Source organism: Brachycentrus maculatus, unplaced genomic scaffold (genome assembly GCF_059751285.1).
Source record: "Brachycentrus maculatus isolate JH-2025_06_01 unplaced genomic scaffold, ASM5975128v1 h1tg000994l, whole genome shotgun sequence".
Lineage (NCBI taxonomy): Eukaryota > Metazoa > Arthropoda > Insecta > Trichoptera > Brachycentridae > Brachycentrus > Brachycentrus maculatus.
In genome coordinates, this window is record NW_028281712.1 from 1,837 (window position 1) to 20,921 (window position 19,085).

The 19,085-nt window shown below is 35.5% G+C and overlaps 1 protein-coding gene across 1 annotated transcript; it reads left to right on the forward strand.

The window, feature by feature from the left end:
- Positions 1–6,244: 6,244 nt before the first annotated feature.
- On the forward strand, positions 6,245–19,085 carry LOC148299689 (trichoplein keratin filament-binding protein-like). The gene is made up of 8 exons (XM_088275809.1): positions 6,245–6,447; positions 7,413–7,523; positions 10,326–10,508; positions 12,439–12,583; positions 14,654–14,941; positions 15,670–15,831; positions 16,459–16,650; positions 18,755–19,085. Exons 1-8 carry the CDS (start codon positions 6,245–6,247, stop codon positions 18,965–18,967), a joined length of 1,497 nt encoding a protein of 498 aa, XP_088131935.1. The 3' UTR covers positions 18,968–19,085.

Below are 19,085 nucleotides of genomic sequence, written 5' to 3' on the forward strand. Positions count from 1 at the left end.
CACCGGCCGACCACCGGAGAGGTGACACGTCTCTTCACACCCGATATTTTTAAATAATGTATATGGGATATTTTTTATTTTTTAGAATATATATGGTAAAATATTTTTTTTACTTTCGATAACTTTTTTCTTTTCATAATCATATAATTATTTCAAAGAAAAACTTCTTTTTAATACAAAAACGGTATTTTAAGTAGAAGAACAAAGTGGTCGAATGTTACCTAGGTTTAAGACCCAGTATTCGATAAGTCGCTAAGCTTAATTTTCTCTAAAGCCAGGTAACATTTGACGTAATTTTTTTTCTCTTAAAAGATCGTTTTTGAATTTAAAAAAAATGTTATTCTTCGAAACAAAAATTTAGTTTTGAAAAAAAAAAGTTTTTGAAAGGTAAATACCAAAAAATTTAAAAAAAATTCTTATGTATTTTCAACAAAAAAAAAGTAAAATTGATTCCGATTTATGTTTTTTTAAAATCGCACGCAAGACACGACCGACCTCTTACGTGGTTGTCCGCGTTCTGAAATTTAATTTTAAGAACAAGTGACGTATGCGTTACGTCATAAGTATGGTAAATCGAAATGGGAGCCCCCGTATATTTGGTAAAGTACTACCAGTTTAAATGTAGTCGTGAAAATAATTATCAGCGAAATGAACGCAAAAACGGTGATATCAAGGTCATTGATAAACCGTGGGTATGATGAATATAAACGTACACAAAATGCAATAAAAATAAAATAAAAATATTAATAAAACCAGCATTAAATATCCATATATATATATATATATATATATATATATATATATATATATATATATATATATATATATATATATGTATATATATGTATATATATATATATATATATATATATATATATATATATATATATATATATATATATGTATATATATATATATAAATATATATATATATATATATATATATATATATATACATATATATATATATATATATATATATATATATATATATATATATATATATATATATATATATATATATATATATATGTATATATATATATATATATATATATATATATATATATATATATATATATATATATATATATATATATATATATATATATATATATATATATATATATATATATATATATATATATATATATATATATATATATATATATATATATATATATATATATATATATATATATAATATATATATATATATATATATAATATATATATATATATATATATATATATATATATATATATATATATATATATATATATATAATATATATATATATATATATATATATATATATATGGATATTTAATGCTGGTTTTATTAATATTTTTATTTTATTTTTATTGCATTTTGTGTACGTTTATATTCATCATACCCACGGTTTATCAATGACCTTGATATCACCGTTTTTGCGTTCATTTCGCTGATAATTATTTCACGACTACATTTAAACTGGTAGTACTTTACCAAATATACGGGGGCTCCCATTTCGATTTACCATACTTATGACGTAACGCATACGTCACTTGTTCTTAAAATTAAATTTCAGAACGCGGACAACCACGTAAGAGGTCGGTCGTGTCTTGCGTGCGATTTTAAAAAAACATAAATCGGAATCAATTTTACTTTTTTTTTGTTGAAAATACATAAGAATTTTTTTTAAATTTTTTTGGTATTTACCTTTCAAAAACTTTTTTTTTTCAAAACTAAATTTTTGTTTCGAAGAATAACATTTTTTTTAAATTCAAAAACGATCTTTTAAGAGAAAAAAAATTACGTCAAATGTTACCTGGCTTTAGAGAAAATTAAGCTTAGCGACTTATCGAATACTGGGTCTTAAACCTAGGTAACATTCGACCACTTTGTTCTTCTACTTAAAATACCGTTTTTGTATTAAAAAGAAGTTTTTCTTTGAAATAATTATATGATTATGAAAAGAAAAAAGTTATCGAAAGTAAAAAAAATATTTTACCATATATATTCTAAAAAATAAAAAATATCCCATATACATTATTTAAAAATATCGGGTGTGAAGAGACGTGTCACCTCTCCGGTGGTCGGCCGGTGATAGAATTCTTCTAATTTTTCAAAACATCTATACCACTTTTTTCACAGTATTTAAAAAGTGTCATCTAGCAGTTTATAACAAGTCAACTGCGCAATGACAAAGCGCCCAAGCGTGTATTATCAACGACTAGATGTAAAAAGGTGTGTAAATTTACAACATTTTGAGTGTGTCCAAATACTTGTTCACAAAATCTGGATTATCTCCAAATACAGGAGTTATTTTCATATTATTTTTTGACATCTCATATACTAATATATCGGACCTCACATACTAATATAAGAGTTTCTGCTTAGTAAAAAGCTACTTTACATCTCACCAATAGATGTCTCCAGTGAAGTTCTATTGATTCAAGAACAAGGTTTCTAAATTGGTTCATGTATATAGAACTTCCAAGAATTTGAGTAGTGTGGTTGTCAATAATGGGTAGAATTGATGAATGTTACAAGTGTGTTAAGTGATTAAACCAGCCTATGACGGTCGTCAGCCCCGTAAATGCCCAGACTTTCATATTCTGCTTCATCTTTGATGAGATGTCAAAAAAAAAAATAGGTGTGTAAATGTCTGGCGCATGGATATGACTTTAACCGCATTTACGGAAGGGAACATCTAACTCTTGTGACGTCACATATTAAATCTGTTATCTGCATAACCTTTACGATACCACCGTGACACTGTTGACACCTCGCGAACAAGCACAATAGAGTTGTTATGAGTGATTGTGTCATTTTTACGAACAGTAATTGCTCTAAAATGATAATACCTACAGCAATGAATAATATTTATATAATCCAGGGGTCGTCAACTGGTTTCTTCCTTCAAAATCCAACGAAATCGAATATTGAGACGTCTTCTTCTTTGTATTGAGTTGTACTCTTAGATTCTCCTCACAAAGTATTGAATTGTACTCTAAGGTACTCCTTAAAAGGTATTCAGTTATATTCTAAAATACTCTTCACAAGGTAATTAGTTATACTCTAAGATACTCTTTACAAGGTATGGAGTTGTACTCTAAGATACTCCTTACAAGGTTTTGAGTTGCACTCTAAAATACTCCTTATAAGGCATTGAGTTGTACTCTACGATACTTCTTACAAAGTATAGAGTTTTACTCTAAGATACTCCTTACAAAGTATTGAGTTGTACTCTAAGATACTCCTTACAAAGTATTGAGTTATACTCTAAAATACTCTTTACAAGGCATTGAGTTATACTCTAAAATACTTTTTACAAGGTATTGAGTTTTACTCTACGATACTTCTTACAAAGTATAGAGTTTTACTCTAAGATACTCCTTACAAAGTATTGAGTTGTACTCTAAGACACTCCTTGCAAGGCATTGAGTTATACTCTAAAATACTCTTTACAAGGTATTGAGTTGTACCCTAAGATACTCTTTACAAGGTATTGAGTTATACTCTAAAATACTCTTTACAAGGTATTGAGTTGTACTCTAAAATACTCCTTACAAGGCATTGAGTTATACTCTAAAATACTCTTTACAAGGTATTGAGTTGTACTCTATGATACCCTTACAAGGTATTGAGTTATTTTGGCAGTGAATTGAGCGATTTACAATCATAAATAGCATTTTGTTAAAATGTTTGACCACCAGTGCTTAAAAAGTCAACAATATATTATTATCCTTTGAAAAAAATCCTCGCTGCGATTATACAGCACAAAATACCATAGTTATACTGATTTGACGTCACCCCGAACTCTCAGAAGTGCCAGTGTCAAGGGTGACCACGTTTTCTAGCGAGACGGAACATCCACGTGATCTGCGGGTCTGACATTTGCGAACCCATTAACCCTCTCGCGCATATTTTAAAAATAAGCTTAAAAATTTATATTGTGGAATTTATGTGGGTTAGACACAAATGCATTTTTAAAGGTATTATTTTCCTCATATGAGGATTAATTGTAGTTCATAATATGGAATTGCAACAATTTTATGAAAATGTTGATGAATGATAAGAAATTAAGCTTCTTTACATCTCACCAATAGATGTCTCTAGTGAAGTTCTAGTGATCCAAGAACAAGGTTTCTAAATTGGTTCATATATATGGAACTTCCAAGAATTTGAATAGTGTGGTTGTCAATAATGGGTAGAATTGGTGGATGTTACACGTGTGTAAAGTGATCACTTAAACCAGCCTATGACGGTCGTCAGTCCAGACTTCCATATTCTTCTTCATCTTTGATGAGATGTCAAAAAATAAGATTGGATACATTCAGAATTTTTTTTAACACGAGTGAAGTTTTATTAAAAAAAACTTGGATGTATTGTTTATTCTGTAATGCTGTAAATCTATTGTGGACCTGGGGGAATTTTCAATTTTTTTTTAGTGACCGGAAAGGGTTAAAATCATTTATAATGAAAATGTTACGTTTTGGTTAGGACTCCACATGAAATATATTGTGTATAAATTGGTTACGGTCGTTTAGAGGGATTTTTTATTACTATTTATTTATTATTATTTTACAACTATGCCTAAAGGGTTAATTACTTCATGTTTAAATGGTTGTGTTGCATAATCAATATTTACTCTGCCTACTATGCGAGGATTCCCCTGAAAGATCAATTAATTCAATATTATTATTCATATAAGTATGTTTATTTGCATACCACTTATAAGCATACTCGCATATCAGATGTTCAAATATTAATTAAAAAAAAAACGAGAACGCGCGTACATAATTAACACAACGAATTAACGTCGCTAATATTTACATATCGCTCACTCCTTTCAACAACGTCATAAATAAAAAATCGTTAATTTTCAGTTGTGCATTTTTTCGGAATGCTTAGAAAATGTACTATATCCCAGCAAAAGCGGCATATTTTTAACTTAATATTTACCCGCTGCAGGGCAGAAAATGTTGATTTTGCATTTTGAAGAGAAGGTATTGTTTAATAATTTTTTTAAATATACTAAATATTTTTCAAATGAAGAAAAAACCTTCGGGTTGATTACCTAAAAAGATCTGTTCCACAGTAAAAAGATCAATAAGTGGCTTGATATTTATTTTTAATACATTGTATTATATTTTTAAAGTTTAAAAACGTTCTCCTGAAAAATCAAGTTTTTTTATTTTTATGACGTTCTTGAAAGGAGTGCGCGATATGTCAACATAGATGAAAAAGAATATGGAAGTCTGGGCAATTACGGGGCTTACGACTGTCATAGGCTGGTCATAAGTGTTTATCACTTTACACATGTTTAACATTCACCACTACCTAAATTCTTATATATTTATACAGTATACAAAACATTTATTTTAAAAATTCTTTCAGACTCTTTTCATTCTTAATACATTCAGGTTGTTCTGTTAACACACTTCTGACGGGAAAGGTATTTCTACCCGTCCGGTAATAATTAAATTAATTAAAGTATAAAGTTTGTCCGCCTCCGTAGTGTAATGGTCAGCACGCTCGGCTACCGTTCTGGAGGTCCCGGGTTCGATTCCCAGGGGGGGGTCAAATAAATGTAAGTGATTTTTTCACTCTAATATTTATTCAATATTACCCTGGACTGGTACCAGAAGCGGAGGGCTGATCACTTTTCCTTTATGTGTAAACGATCAAGATAACACTGCGTTTATATGACGCAGTGCCCTATGCACCATTGGGGTGCGGATAAGGGTTTATAATATAAATATATTACAAAACATTTATTTTTTAATTCTTTCAGACTCTTTTCATTCTTGATACATTCAGGTTGTTCTGTTAACACACTTCCGACGGGGTATTTATACTTTAATTAAATTAATTAAAGTAAAAATAATAAAAAAAAATATATGTAAAATATCTGTGACCATAGTGTAAGGGCGGGAAGGGTATTTTTACCTTCTGCGCCGGCCTCATTTCAAAGTCAGAAAAGAAGGAATTATTTCATTTTTTTATATGAATATTATGTACCACAATTATTATTCTTGTTCTACTTATAATACCTATACCCTTATACCCTTTACTATGACCTTAATTATATTGTATACCCACACACAGGCCATGCCTTTGTGGCATCTTTTTTTGTATTTATATTTATATTTTATTCAAATTTTTTTGTATTTGAATTTATGTCATGTAATGCAAAAGAATTTAATATAAAGAAAAAAAAAGTAAAGAGGGTGATCGCATTTTGATTGCAGGAGCATGCGGGCCGGGCAGGAGGCCGCGCGAGACGCGGCGCGGCGGCGCGCGGCGGCCGACGCGGCAGCCGCGTCGCGCGCGCAGCTGGCCGCGTACTGGGCGCGCCACCGCCCCGCGCCGGGCCTGCCCGCGCGCCGCGTGCCGGGCCCGTGCGAGCGGGCGGGCCGCGACGCTGCGGACCTGGCCGCCACGAGGAGAAGAGAAAAGTGTGTATCATATTGTTAATAACTAACTAACTAACCATCGCGCCGCTTCCCCGCAGGGATAGGCAGAGAGAATAGAACGCCACACCATTCTGTCTTTGCAAACATTATTCTCCTTTTCCACGTTCACGCATCTCCTCATACATACCCGCCGATATTTAAATAATAAATATTTGTGAATACACTGGAATATGAAAGTCTGGGCTCACGACCTTTCATTTGATGGTTTAAGTGATCACTGCATACTTCTTCTTCTCCTTTAGTCTTCTGTCTACCACTGCTGGATATAGGCCTCTTCCATAAAATATGAAAAATGTAAAAATGTTAAAATATTATCCTGACTACCCTGAAGCAGAGGGCTAATCACCTTTCCTTCATGAGTTAACGATCAAGACAACACTGCGTTTATATGATGCAGTGCCTTATGCACCATCGGGTGCGGATGATGGTTAGAAGAAGAAGAAGTAAGGCGCAAAAAAATATACATACATATAAAAATATATTTTTATATGCATATATACATATTCTAAAAAATATCCAATATGTGTTCTTTAACCCTTTCCACTCTGACCATTTTTTCTCATAACTGATCAGCTACTCTGATAAAAAAAAATGCGACCTTTTTCTACCATTAAAATAAATATTTTTGTTCCCTAATTTTGGGACACTGTCTGGCAATTCGTATGACCATCTTAATTAAGATTAACTGTATTTATCTGAAATATTTTTTGGTAGAATATACTCGGGTGATAGAGAAATCAGTGATTAAAGTTATACCTGCGTCGGGCCAGACATTGTGGCCCACGGAGCTGCCTACTAGAATCATACGGGCCAGAACTTCTGGCCTATAAGAGTGGTATGAGTTAATCTTCCGCAATCTACCAACTGTGTCTAAAATACGGTTTTGAGCGTTTCCCGCAAACAATGTGTTAAGACAAATTTCTCACAGGTTTCGTATTTGATTACAGAAATCTAGAAGAGAGAAGGAATAAATTAGCAATGATGCTCTTCCACGAAGATATGGAGCAGAGAGAAGAACTAAAGCTGTATCAACTAGAATTGAAGATGCACAAACGAAAGTGAGTATAATTTATTTATTTTTAAGTCATCATACTATGGGGAACGTGTGTTTGTCTCCACACGTCTCCATTTGTTGCTCCTCAGAAGCTGCGTTTTAAAAATGGATCATAATGTAATAAATAGACTTACTTGATTTTCACGTTTTTATATTCATAAATTTAATTAAGGTTACAAATTTTATAATGACTATGCAATACTATACTATAATGTAGAATATTGAAAGCTGTCCCACCGCATGCCCAGATCTGATACAGAAGCATCTAGGCTTCCTGACAGATCTGCTCTTGCTAAGCAATTTTTTTTTTTCAAATAAGTTGCAAAATTTATTAAAAATATGAAACAATATTTAATTTTATCCTGATTGTACTGTGAATTTACATTTGAAAGCTTTCAATATACCTGTCACTGCCAATCGAAATAAATACAAGATTGTAAGTCCATCACCAAATTTTCTATAAGTACCCCAGTGTAGGCAGTGAAAGGGATTAGTGTTTAGTTCAATTAGTCAGCTAGATCCGATTTCAACTCGACGTTGGCCGGCACAGCAGACAGACACGGAACAACAGAACTAATGTAGAATGTAGCGGCAGTTCACGCTGATGGCAAGATGACGAGAGAGAATGTACCTTGCGTCGTCAGTACTTTTAAAGGCGTGGTGACGTCACGCTGGTTCGCGATGGCGCGGTGACGTCGCGTTCATTTGCATCTATGGTTTGTCATCATCGATTCGTCTATGGTGGTCGGGGCCGAATGAGGCACCACAATATATTCCATGGACCGATATGGTCAGCAACGCAAATGTGCTCCAAAGAGCAAGAGCTCCAGGGAGACAGTTGCTGACTGATATCAAGGTCCGGAAGGTGTCCTATCTGGGGCATGTGCTGAGAGAAGAGAAGTACAAGCTATTGCATTTAATCATCAAAGGCAAAATAGAGGGTCGACAAGGTGTGGGCAGAAGGCAGATCTCCTGGCTCCGGAATATACGAGATTGGATGGGGATCAGGACCGTCGAGGCGGTGTTTAGAGCTGCCCGAGACAAGGACAATTACTCTCAAGTGATAGTCGACGTCAGGGGCACTTTATATGACACGCAAAGAAGATTTCACCATATACATAATTACAAATTACAATAATGTGCCCTCACTAAGTTTTCCTGTGTCAAAGGCACATTTTTCAATGCTTGTTTATAAAATTTTATGTAAGAAAATATATTATGACATGCAATTTAATGTGATATGGCCGAATAATGTGATCATATTTATTCACTTCCATTATTCATTTATGATTACCTCTTTTTTTATTTAGTTTATATTTTTAATGACTTTATGGATAAGGGAGGGATAACGTGAATGATGGATGTTTGAATGGTGAAATTGGAAAATTATGCATGGCTGAGATAAGCATTATCAATGAAATTAAGAAAGGTGTGTTAAGATGGTTTGGACATGTGGAACGAATGAGTGAGGAAAGAACGGTAAAACAAATTTATGAGGCGAATGTAGTTCTGTAATTTTGAGGAAAAAGGAGCAGAGGAAGACTGTGGAAAACTTGGCATGTTCAAGTATTTCAATTGCTTAAAAGTGGTCGAACAGGAGTTGGAATAATCAGCAGATATGAATGAGGAGATGCATGAATGCTAAGAGGCGAAGATTGTTTGCAAAGACAGAGTGGTATGGCGTTCTTTTCTCTCAACCTACCCCTGTGGAAAGTGGTGTAATGATAAAGCAAGCCCATTGCAGTTGTTGTAGCCGATTGAGGCGTGAGACGTCTATCAACCAATTTGTCTGGAATACACAGCTCTTTTAGATACTCTGGAGCCATATTACGTATTGATTTATACATGAGAAGGCAGAGTTTATACTCCACCCTTTTGAAAAAGCATAACCAGTCCAGTTTGTGAAGTAGTGGAGTGATCTGACTGAATTTAAAAATGGGATGTGGAAATTGTTTTTACTTTTAGTTTTAGGTATCTTATTAAAATAATACTAATAATAATAAATCTTTATTTCAGCTTGACTATGTGGTGGGTGCAATACTTAGTCAGCCATATATGTTTTACAACATTTTTTGTATAAAATTAAATTAAAAATAATAAACAAATAAAAATTAAAATAAAAATAATGAGAAGAAATGGCATAAGAAAATTTGGAGAGATGTAGATGAAGATTAGCTCGCTGGCAAATGCAGCACTGTGCTCCAGTGCCGCCACATCGCTCACTCCTTTCAAGAACGTCATAAATAAAAAATCGAAAATTTTGAGTTGTGTATGTTTTCGGAATGCCCAGAAAATGTACTATATCCCAGCAAAAGAGGCATATTTTTAACATAATATTTACCCGCTACAGGGCAGAAAGTGTTGTTTTTGCATTTTGAAGAAAAGGTATTGCTTAATTTTTTTTTTAAATATACTAAATATTTTTCAAATGGAGAAAAAACCTTCAGGTTTAACCTAAAAAGATCTGTTGCACAGTGAAAAGTTCAATAAGTGGCTCGATATTTATTTTTAATACACTTCATTATATTTTACAACTTTAAAAACGTTCTCCTGAAAAATCAAGTTTTTTTATTTATGACGTTCTTGAAAGGAGTGAGCGACATGTCCAGCCCCCATCTGTGCTCCACAAGCCGCTTTATGATGAGGTTGGAGCTCTTCATCAGCCTCTTCCGGAAGTCTGCCGCTCGGTGCCTTAACAGGCCATCCCAATGTGGTAGGCGTGCTGTGGCAAACATACCACTCGCGCTGCAGTGTCAGGGTATTAATCTGACGACATATAAAATTAGTTTTGTATTGTGTGTTTCAGAACCTTTTTGGACTCGGTGCCGATTTCAGCCCTAAGAGAAGTGAATCTGGGTATAAAGGCAAAAGAGGAAGAACGGAGGAGACAAGAGGCCGAGATCATGCTGTACCACCAGTGGAGAACCAGCCAGCCCGTCATCAGGGAGTATGAGAGAAAGCAAAGGCACGGGGCACTCAAATCTGCATGGTAACTATTAACAGAAATGTCCTCTATTTTTAATTTAAGTTTTACTTAGTATACACCACTATTTCTTAAAATCTATTGTGACTCGTGTTTCGACGCGTTCCGCATCATTTTTAAATACCGTATGTAAAGCTAAGTTTTAATTTTAGATTTGTGCTTTGAACTTTGAAGGATAAAGATAGGGTAGGAGCTGTTTCTAATTTTTATTTTATTAGTAGGTGCATACGTCTGTAAGGCCTTTACATATCGCTCACTGCTTTCAATAATGTCATATATCAAAAATTGACAATTTTCAGTTGTGCATGTTTTCAAAATGCCCAGAAAATTAACTATATCCCAGCAAAAGCGGCATATTTTTGACTTAATATTTACCCGCTACAGGGCAGAAAGTGTTGTTTTTGCATTTTGAAGAAAAGGTATTGTTTAATTTTTTTTTTTAAATAAGCTTAATATTTTTCAAATGGAGAAAAAACCTTCAGGTTTTACCTAAAAAGATTTGTTGCACAGTTGAAAGTTCAATAAGTGGCTTGACTTTATTTTTAATACATTGTATTATATTTTTAACATTAAAAACGATCTCCAGAAAAATCAAGTTTTTTTATAAATGACGTTGAAAGGAGTGAGCGATATAGAATATAAAATAGTACGGCAATATAGTGGAACATGACACAATAATAATAGTAAACATAGCATATTATTACAAATCTTTTTTTTTGTAAATCCTAGGGATCTGTTTGTGCCTCCGTATGTCGCTCTTGGGATGTTGACTCCCAGCTGTCTTTCCATCTTTTCGGAGACCTCCTGCCTGGGGGTCTGCGTCCTTCAGGGTTACCTTGAAGGGCGATACGTGAAAGTCTGTCTTTTGACATTCTGTTTATATCGTAGTCGTACAGGAGAAAGTGACCAACTACCAAAAGGTAAAATGTTCAGGAGGGCCAGTCAAGTCACTTTTGCTTGGCAAGAAAATAAACATCAATGCAGTTAGTCATTTTCACCAAGTCAATATATTATACTTACAAGTTTAAAATCCTTTGGGACATTTTCAGGGCAATATTAAGCTAGTAAGATATCAAATAGTCAATGATTACGATTTTGTAAAAAAATGCACTTGGTCGCTTTCTCCTGTATGACTACGATATGTTCATTCCAGTATCGCCTTCGTTGTCGTCCCCACCTCACGATATTCTCCGTCTTACACATGCTCCGGATGTCGGTATTTCTTATATATATTACAAATAAGTATAGGAAAAAGGAGAAAAAAAAGACACTCAAAGCTATCGCAAGCACATAACATTCACATTTCGCTCAAATTCAGGGACATCAAACACTGCTGTTTGAAATGGATGAAACCAGTGCTCAGTATTTTAGATTTTAAGAAATTGTGGTATGTATTTACTAAGTAAAACTTAAATATAAAATGGATAGATTTTACTGCAAAGTAAAAATATGTTCTCTCTTTAAACACCCATCCTCCCACGTAATGAAGGTCTTCTTCATTGTACCTGACTCTTACTTCTCGAATTTCATGAACCACTCTTGTCTGCCAATATCATCTGGTTTTCCTGGTACAATTAAGGGTATTATTGAATAAATATTAGAGTGAAAAAATCACATTGACCAGCTTGGCCCCCCCTGGGAATTGAACCCGGTACCTCCAGAACGGTAGCCGAGCGTGCTGACCATTACACTACGGAAGGGGACAAGTTATAGAACCAATATTATCGAGTGTGGAGTAAGCCAGTAATCATCGGGCATCCGTATAGTCAGTACAGCAAGCTGAGCGCTCCATCCTTAGTCGGAGCGCTTGCCGCGAGCAATGTTACGATGTAACGTTACAACGCAATGCTCCAGTCAGTCCCCACCATTACAGGGAAAACAAATCTGTTCAAAATTGTGCTCTTGTCCGTTAAGCAGTCTCCATTTCTGTTTTCAGGATGGAGCAGATAATAGAGAGTGAGAAATGTAGGAAGCAGGATGAAGAAGAGACGGCGAAGATATTACAGGAGAGAGATAGATGTTTGAGAAACCAGATAGAGAGGGAAAAGGAAGCCATGCTGATGAAAGAACAAAGGATGAAGGTGAGATGAGACTCTCATATTGTTTCAAAATCAATTTATTCAATAATTAACATATTGTAGTCATACAGGAGAAAGTGACCATATGCATTTTGTACAAAAACGTGATCATTGACTATTTGATATCTTACTAGCTTAATGTTGCTCTGAAAAACATCCCAAAGGGTTTTAAACTTGTAAGTATAATATATTGACTTGGTAAAAATGACTAACTGCACTGATGATTATTTTGTTGCCAAGAAAACGTAACTTAAATGGCCCTTCTGAACATTTTACCTTTTGTTAGTTGGTCACTTTCTCCTGTACGACTACGATATACTTGTACATGACAAACTAACATTTAAGGCGTATATATTAAAAAAACACAAATTACAAAGTAAGTAAAAAGACTCTTGTTAAAGTTGTAGAAGAATCCTGCTTCGAAATACCCCCTTAGACACATGGAAAGATCAATATCCGGTGTGATATTGTTCAGCATAGCGGTAGCTCTTCTTACAAGCATAACCATCAGCAGGTTGGTCCTATATACAGGAATATGAAACAATTTATGCCTACACTGTCTTAGGTAACTATCGGAGACATACAGTCAAATGCTCCGAATAATTTCAGGATTATCGATCATACTGTGCAACAATCGATAAAAATGTGTAGTAAAATACACCTTCTTCTAGTCTCTAAACTGTTGTTGCCAAGCATACAATGGAGAAACTCAGTAATATAACCTAATATAAAAAAGAAGTGTAACTATAATAATAAAATAAGACCATAAAAAAGTATATATTTGTTCATTTAATGAATACTTTTTAATAAATTCTAATAAAAAATTACAAATGGCAACTGGCAAGCTCAGTTCGGCTGTTCATCGCAACACTTATGCAACGCAAACATGTGGAAACATGCGAGCATTGCTCCAGTGACCTTTTTCTAATACTAATCCCTTTCACTGCCTACACCGGGGTACTTCTAGAAAATTGGTGGTGGATTTACAAACTTGTATTTATTTTGATTGGCAGTGACAGGCATATTAAAAGCTTTTAAATGTTAATTCACAGTAAAATCGGGATACAATTTTGTTTCACATTTTCTATAAATTTCCCAACTTATTTCATAAAACAAACCAAAAATTTTGCAAGAGAAGGTCTGTCAGGAAGCCTAAATGATTCTGTATCAGATCTGGGAATGCGGTGGGACAGCTTCAATGTACCTACTGGTAGAGAGTTTTATTATATTAAACTATTATATGGCAGGGATATTGAAAGTTTTTGAAAGTAAATTCACAGTAATATCAGGATACAATTTTGTTTCACATTTTCAATAAATTTCGCAACTTAGTTCAAAAAGAAAATTGCTTTGCCAGAGAAGGTCTGTCAGGAAGCCTAGATGCTTCTGTATCAGATCTGGGAATGCAGTGAGACAGCATTCAATGCAGTTCATAAAACAAAATAAAACATTGCTTTGCAAGAAAAGGTCTGCCAGGAAGCCTAGATGCTTCTGTATCAGATCTGGGAATGCAGTGAGACAGCATTCAATGCAGTTCATAAAACAAAATAAAACATTGCTTTGCAAGAGAAGGTCTGCCAGGAAGCCTAGATGCTTCTGTATCAGATCTGGGAATGCGGTGGGACTGCTTTCCATATAGTTCATAAAACAAAATAAAAAATTGCTTTGCAAGAGAAGGTCTGTCAGGAAGCCTAGATGCTTCTGTATCAGATCTGGGAATGCGGTGGGACTGCTTTCCATATAGTTCATAAAACAAAATAAAAAATTGCTTTGCAAAAGAAGGTCTGTCAGGAAGCCTAGATGCTTCTGTATCAGATCTGGGAATGCAGTGGGACAGCTTTCAATGCAATTCATAAAACATAATAAAAAATTGCTTTGCAAAAGAAGGTCTGCCAGGATGCCTAGATGCTTCTGTATCAGATCTGGGAATGCGGTGGGACAGCTTTCAATGTAGTTCATAAAACAAAATCAAAAATTGATTTGCAAGAGAATGTCTGTCAGGAAGCCTAGATGCTTCTGTATCAGATCTGGGAATGCGGTGGGACAGCTTTCAATGACCTTTCTCTCCTCCAGGATCTCCAAGCGGAGCTATGCCAGCAGATATCCGATCTCCGCGAGTCGGAAGACGCAGCCGCCTCGCTCAAGCGGCAGGAGGAGGCAGAGTCGCTGCTGCTGCAGGAACTGGCGGCCGCGGGCGAGGTGCGGCGGGCGGCGGCGGCGCGGCGGGCGGCAGCAAGAGGGGTGGTCATCAGCAACATGGGCATGCAGGCCAGGAGGCTGCGCGAGAGGGCGCGCGAGGCTGAGAAGGACGTCCAGGCGGACCTGATGGAGATGGCGGCCATTGCTGCAGCTGTCCAGAAGGTGTGTATCCAATTTATACTGCGTCTAGGTTGGTAATTACCAGCATACTCTAAAAATTACCGTTTTTTGTTCTTCCTGACCTCATCCCAACTTATCATCTTTGTAGACTTTAGTCCATCTCTGTAGTGTAGTGGTCAGCGCATTTGGCTACCGTGCTGGAAGTCCTGGGTTCAATTTCCAGGGGGGGGAGGGTGAAAATAAACAGTGAATTTACACTAATAGTGTTAATTTCAATTTCAATATTACCTTGGACTGGTCCCTGAAGCGCAAGTGATGACCTTGCCTTTGTGTATGTAATGATCAAGATAACACTGAGTCAATATGATGCAGTTCCCTATGCACTACATTTTGAGTGTGTCCAAATACTTGTTCACAAATGTGGATTATCTCTAATTATAGGAATTGTATATTTTTTTAAATTGCATTTTAATGTCTTCAAATTTTTTTTATATCTGTAGAAAGGTTATTGAAGTACTTGGTTCCCAAATATTCAAAGTTCTGTTGGAATTGTTTGGTATTGCATTTTGGTATTGTAAAGTCATGATGGTATCTCGAAGAGTAGATATATACATATGTATGGTTATGTTATCTTCAAGGAAGCATGTCTGTAATGATACAGTGTTGTATAATAAAATTACAAAGTTGTTATTTTATTATACAAAATGCAGTTCCACCAAGAAATGTCAGTACAAAACTTAGATACAGTATTGATTTTGTTATATCTGTAGGACGTACAAAGGGAAGAATCCAGCAGAAGAGAGTGGAAGACAGCACTGGACAGCGCCCTGGAGAGTCTGGAGAGGCAGAGACAGCTAGAGAGGAACAGACAGAAGCACCTAGACTCTCTGATGGACGGAGAGGCTAGAGCTATATTCTCCAAGCAAGAACAGGTATGATTATCAAATATTTTATCATTTTGGTGTAGGTCTTGTGGCCCGTTTTTAAGAGGGATTAGCCTCCTGCGATGTCGATTCCCAGCTGTCAATCCATCTCTTCGGTAGTCTACATTGGAGTTGGCTGTGCAGTGCAATGTAGGGAGTCTGGATGGTTCTATTTTCCGCACATACCATACCATTGTCTTCTTCGTTGTCTTCCCCACCTAACGACATCTGATGTGGCTACATCGTAGAATGCTATGCATTCCACGGATCAAATGGTCAGCAACGAAAATGTGCCCCATAGAGCAAGAGCAGGGAGACAGTTGCTGACTGATATCAAGGTCCGGAAGGTGTCCTATCTGGGGCATGTGCTGAGAAGAGAGAAGTACGGGGTATTGTATCTAATCATAAGGTAAAATAGAGAGTGGATGACGTGTGGACAGAAGACAGATCTCCTGACTCCAGAATATATAAGATTATACAGCGATCAGGACTGTCAAGGTGCTGTTTAGAACTGCCTAAGACAAGGACAATTACTCTCAAGCGATAATCGACGTCAGGGGGACTTGACATGACACACACAGAAGATTCTCAGTTGAAGAGTTAGAAAGCCAGGCGATAATGAATTTCCGTTTTCAGAAGTGGCAAGAGGAGCATATGGCCCGGCAGGCGCTACTGGACGAGGTCCTTTCCACACTACAAAGTCAAGTGAAGTGCAAATTGGAGGAAAATAAAAAGAAACAACGAGAAAACATAGTAGATCGGGAGCTTATGTTGGCGCAAATAGAGCGGGCCAACACCGAGATGCAAAATGTCGAGAGATTGAAAGAGGTGAGTTAGTATAACTAACTATCTAACCATCATTATAACCATATATATTTTCATTCAAACCCCCATCCGCACCCCGATGGTGCATAGGGCACTGCATCATGTAAACGCAGTGTTATCTTGATCATTAACATGATGAAAGGTAATCAGCCCTCCGCTTCAGATACCAGTCCAGGGTAATATTGAATAAATATTAGAGTGAAAAAATCACTCTAATATTTATTTGACCCTCCCTGGGAATCGAACCTGGGACCTCCAGTACGGTAGTCGAGTGTGCTGATCATAACACTACGGAGGCGGACAAAACCATATATAAAACCATGTATATATATATATATATATATATATATATATATATATATATATATATATATATATATATATATATATATTTATAAATATATATATATTTTTTTTAAATTACCTAACGTCCAAGTGACTCTGAAATCTAGCTATGGCTTATGCAACGCCGTTTATCATGTCCCTGCTTCAACTTTATAAGTTTCATAGCCTATGCCTACTCGTGAGTGCATTTACTGTTTATGTTTAAAGGTACTGTAATTTCATGTAATTAATGAGTGAAAATTCTAGGCAAAAACACTCGCTCCACATTTATTTTGATTTGGTGTTTAATTTGTAGTACTCCATAATTTAATTTATAATTTATATTTTCAAATCAAACACTGATTTTTAGGATCTAATAAGTTTTATATATATATACATATATATATATATATATATATATATATTTTTTATTTTTTTTATTTTTAAAACATAAAATTATAACATATAATTTGTGATTTTTTTTCCGCCTTGTTAGGGCATTTGATTCAATTATTTAAAAAAATGTACTACTTAGTAGACCCTAAAAGTCAGAATTTGATTTCAATATTTGATATCAAACTGCTTCCCCACAGTGGTGGGCGTAGAGAATAGAACGCCACGCCAATTCATCTTTACCAACAGTCTTCCGCTTTTCCACATTCGTGCATCTCCTCATACATATAATAATAATAATAATAAAACCCTTATCCACAACCCAATGGTGCATAGGGCACTGCTTCATATGAACACAGTGTTATCTTGATTGTTTACACACGAAGGAAAGGTGATCAGCCCTCCGCTTCAGGTACCAGTCCAGGGTAATATTGAATAAATATTACAGTGAAAAAATCACTTATATTTATTTGACCCCCCCTGGGAATCGAACCCGGGACCTCCAGAACGGTAGCCGAGCGTGCTGACCATTACACTACGGAGGCGGACAGCGCCTCATACATACCCAGCGATTATTCCGATTCCTGACCTGATCACTTCAAAGTATTTGAAATACTTGATTGTTCCAAGTTTTCCTCGGCTTCCTCTGCTCTATTTCCAACTACATTCGCCTCATAATTTCTTTCTTCACTAATTCCTTCAACATGTCCAAACCATCTCAACACATGTTTCTTAAATTTTATTAATAATACTTATTGATTAATACTTCCGACTCTCCGATCCATAACCGGGGCTGACGACCGTCATAGGCTAGTTTAAGTGATCACTTTACACACGTGTAAAATTCACCAATTCTACCCATTATTGACAACCACACTACTCAAATTCTTGGAAGTTCCATATATATTAACCAATTTTGAAACATTGTTATTGAATCACTAGAACTTCACTAGAGACATCTATTGGTGAGATGAAAAGAAGCTTTTTATTGAGCAGAAACTCTTTTATGAAGCCTATGACGGTTGTCCACCCCGTAAATGCCCAGACTTCCATATTCTTCTTCATCTTTGATGAGATGTCAAAAGATAATATGAAAATAACTCCTGTAATTGGAGATAATCCAGATTTTGTGAACAAGTATTTGGACACACTCAAAATGTTGTAAATAAATTTTGTGTTCGTGTAAGCCAGCATTGATTTTTGTTCTTTTCCCATGCGCCATCTATCCATATTAGCACTGATATACTAAGAATTTGTCGTAGCTGCACGACTATGGCAAGTATACATAGTACGAGACAACTCCTAGTCGGCGTCCTAGCAAAGAACGCAATCCTAGAGTTATCTCGTAGTTGGCAGTCAACGTGTTAAACTCAAATGCTCGTTCTTTCAGAAGTCCAGAGGCGATTTAAACAAGATATCTTCACTCCAAGTGGAGATGAAGCAGTTAGAAAGGAAAGAAAAGGAAAACTGTGAGAAGAAGCAGAGGGAGATGGAGCTCCGAGAGGCGGCGAGGGAAGAAGAGAGGCTGCGGAATGAAATCATTAGGCTGCAGAGAGAGGGTAGTTCCTACCAGATGCATCGTAGACAAAGGTTCTTACTGTGACCAAAATAATCATAGACACATTTTGAACGGGTGTTTTTTCCGCCTGCGGACCGCTGGTGACGGGATTTGATAATTGTGTACATATCGTAGTCGTACAGGAGAAAGTGACCAAGTACAT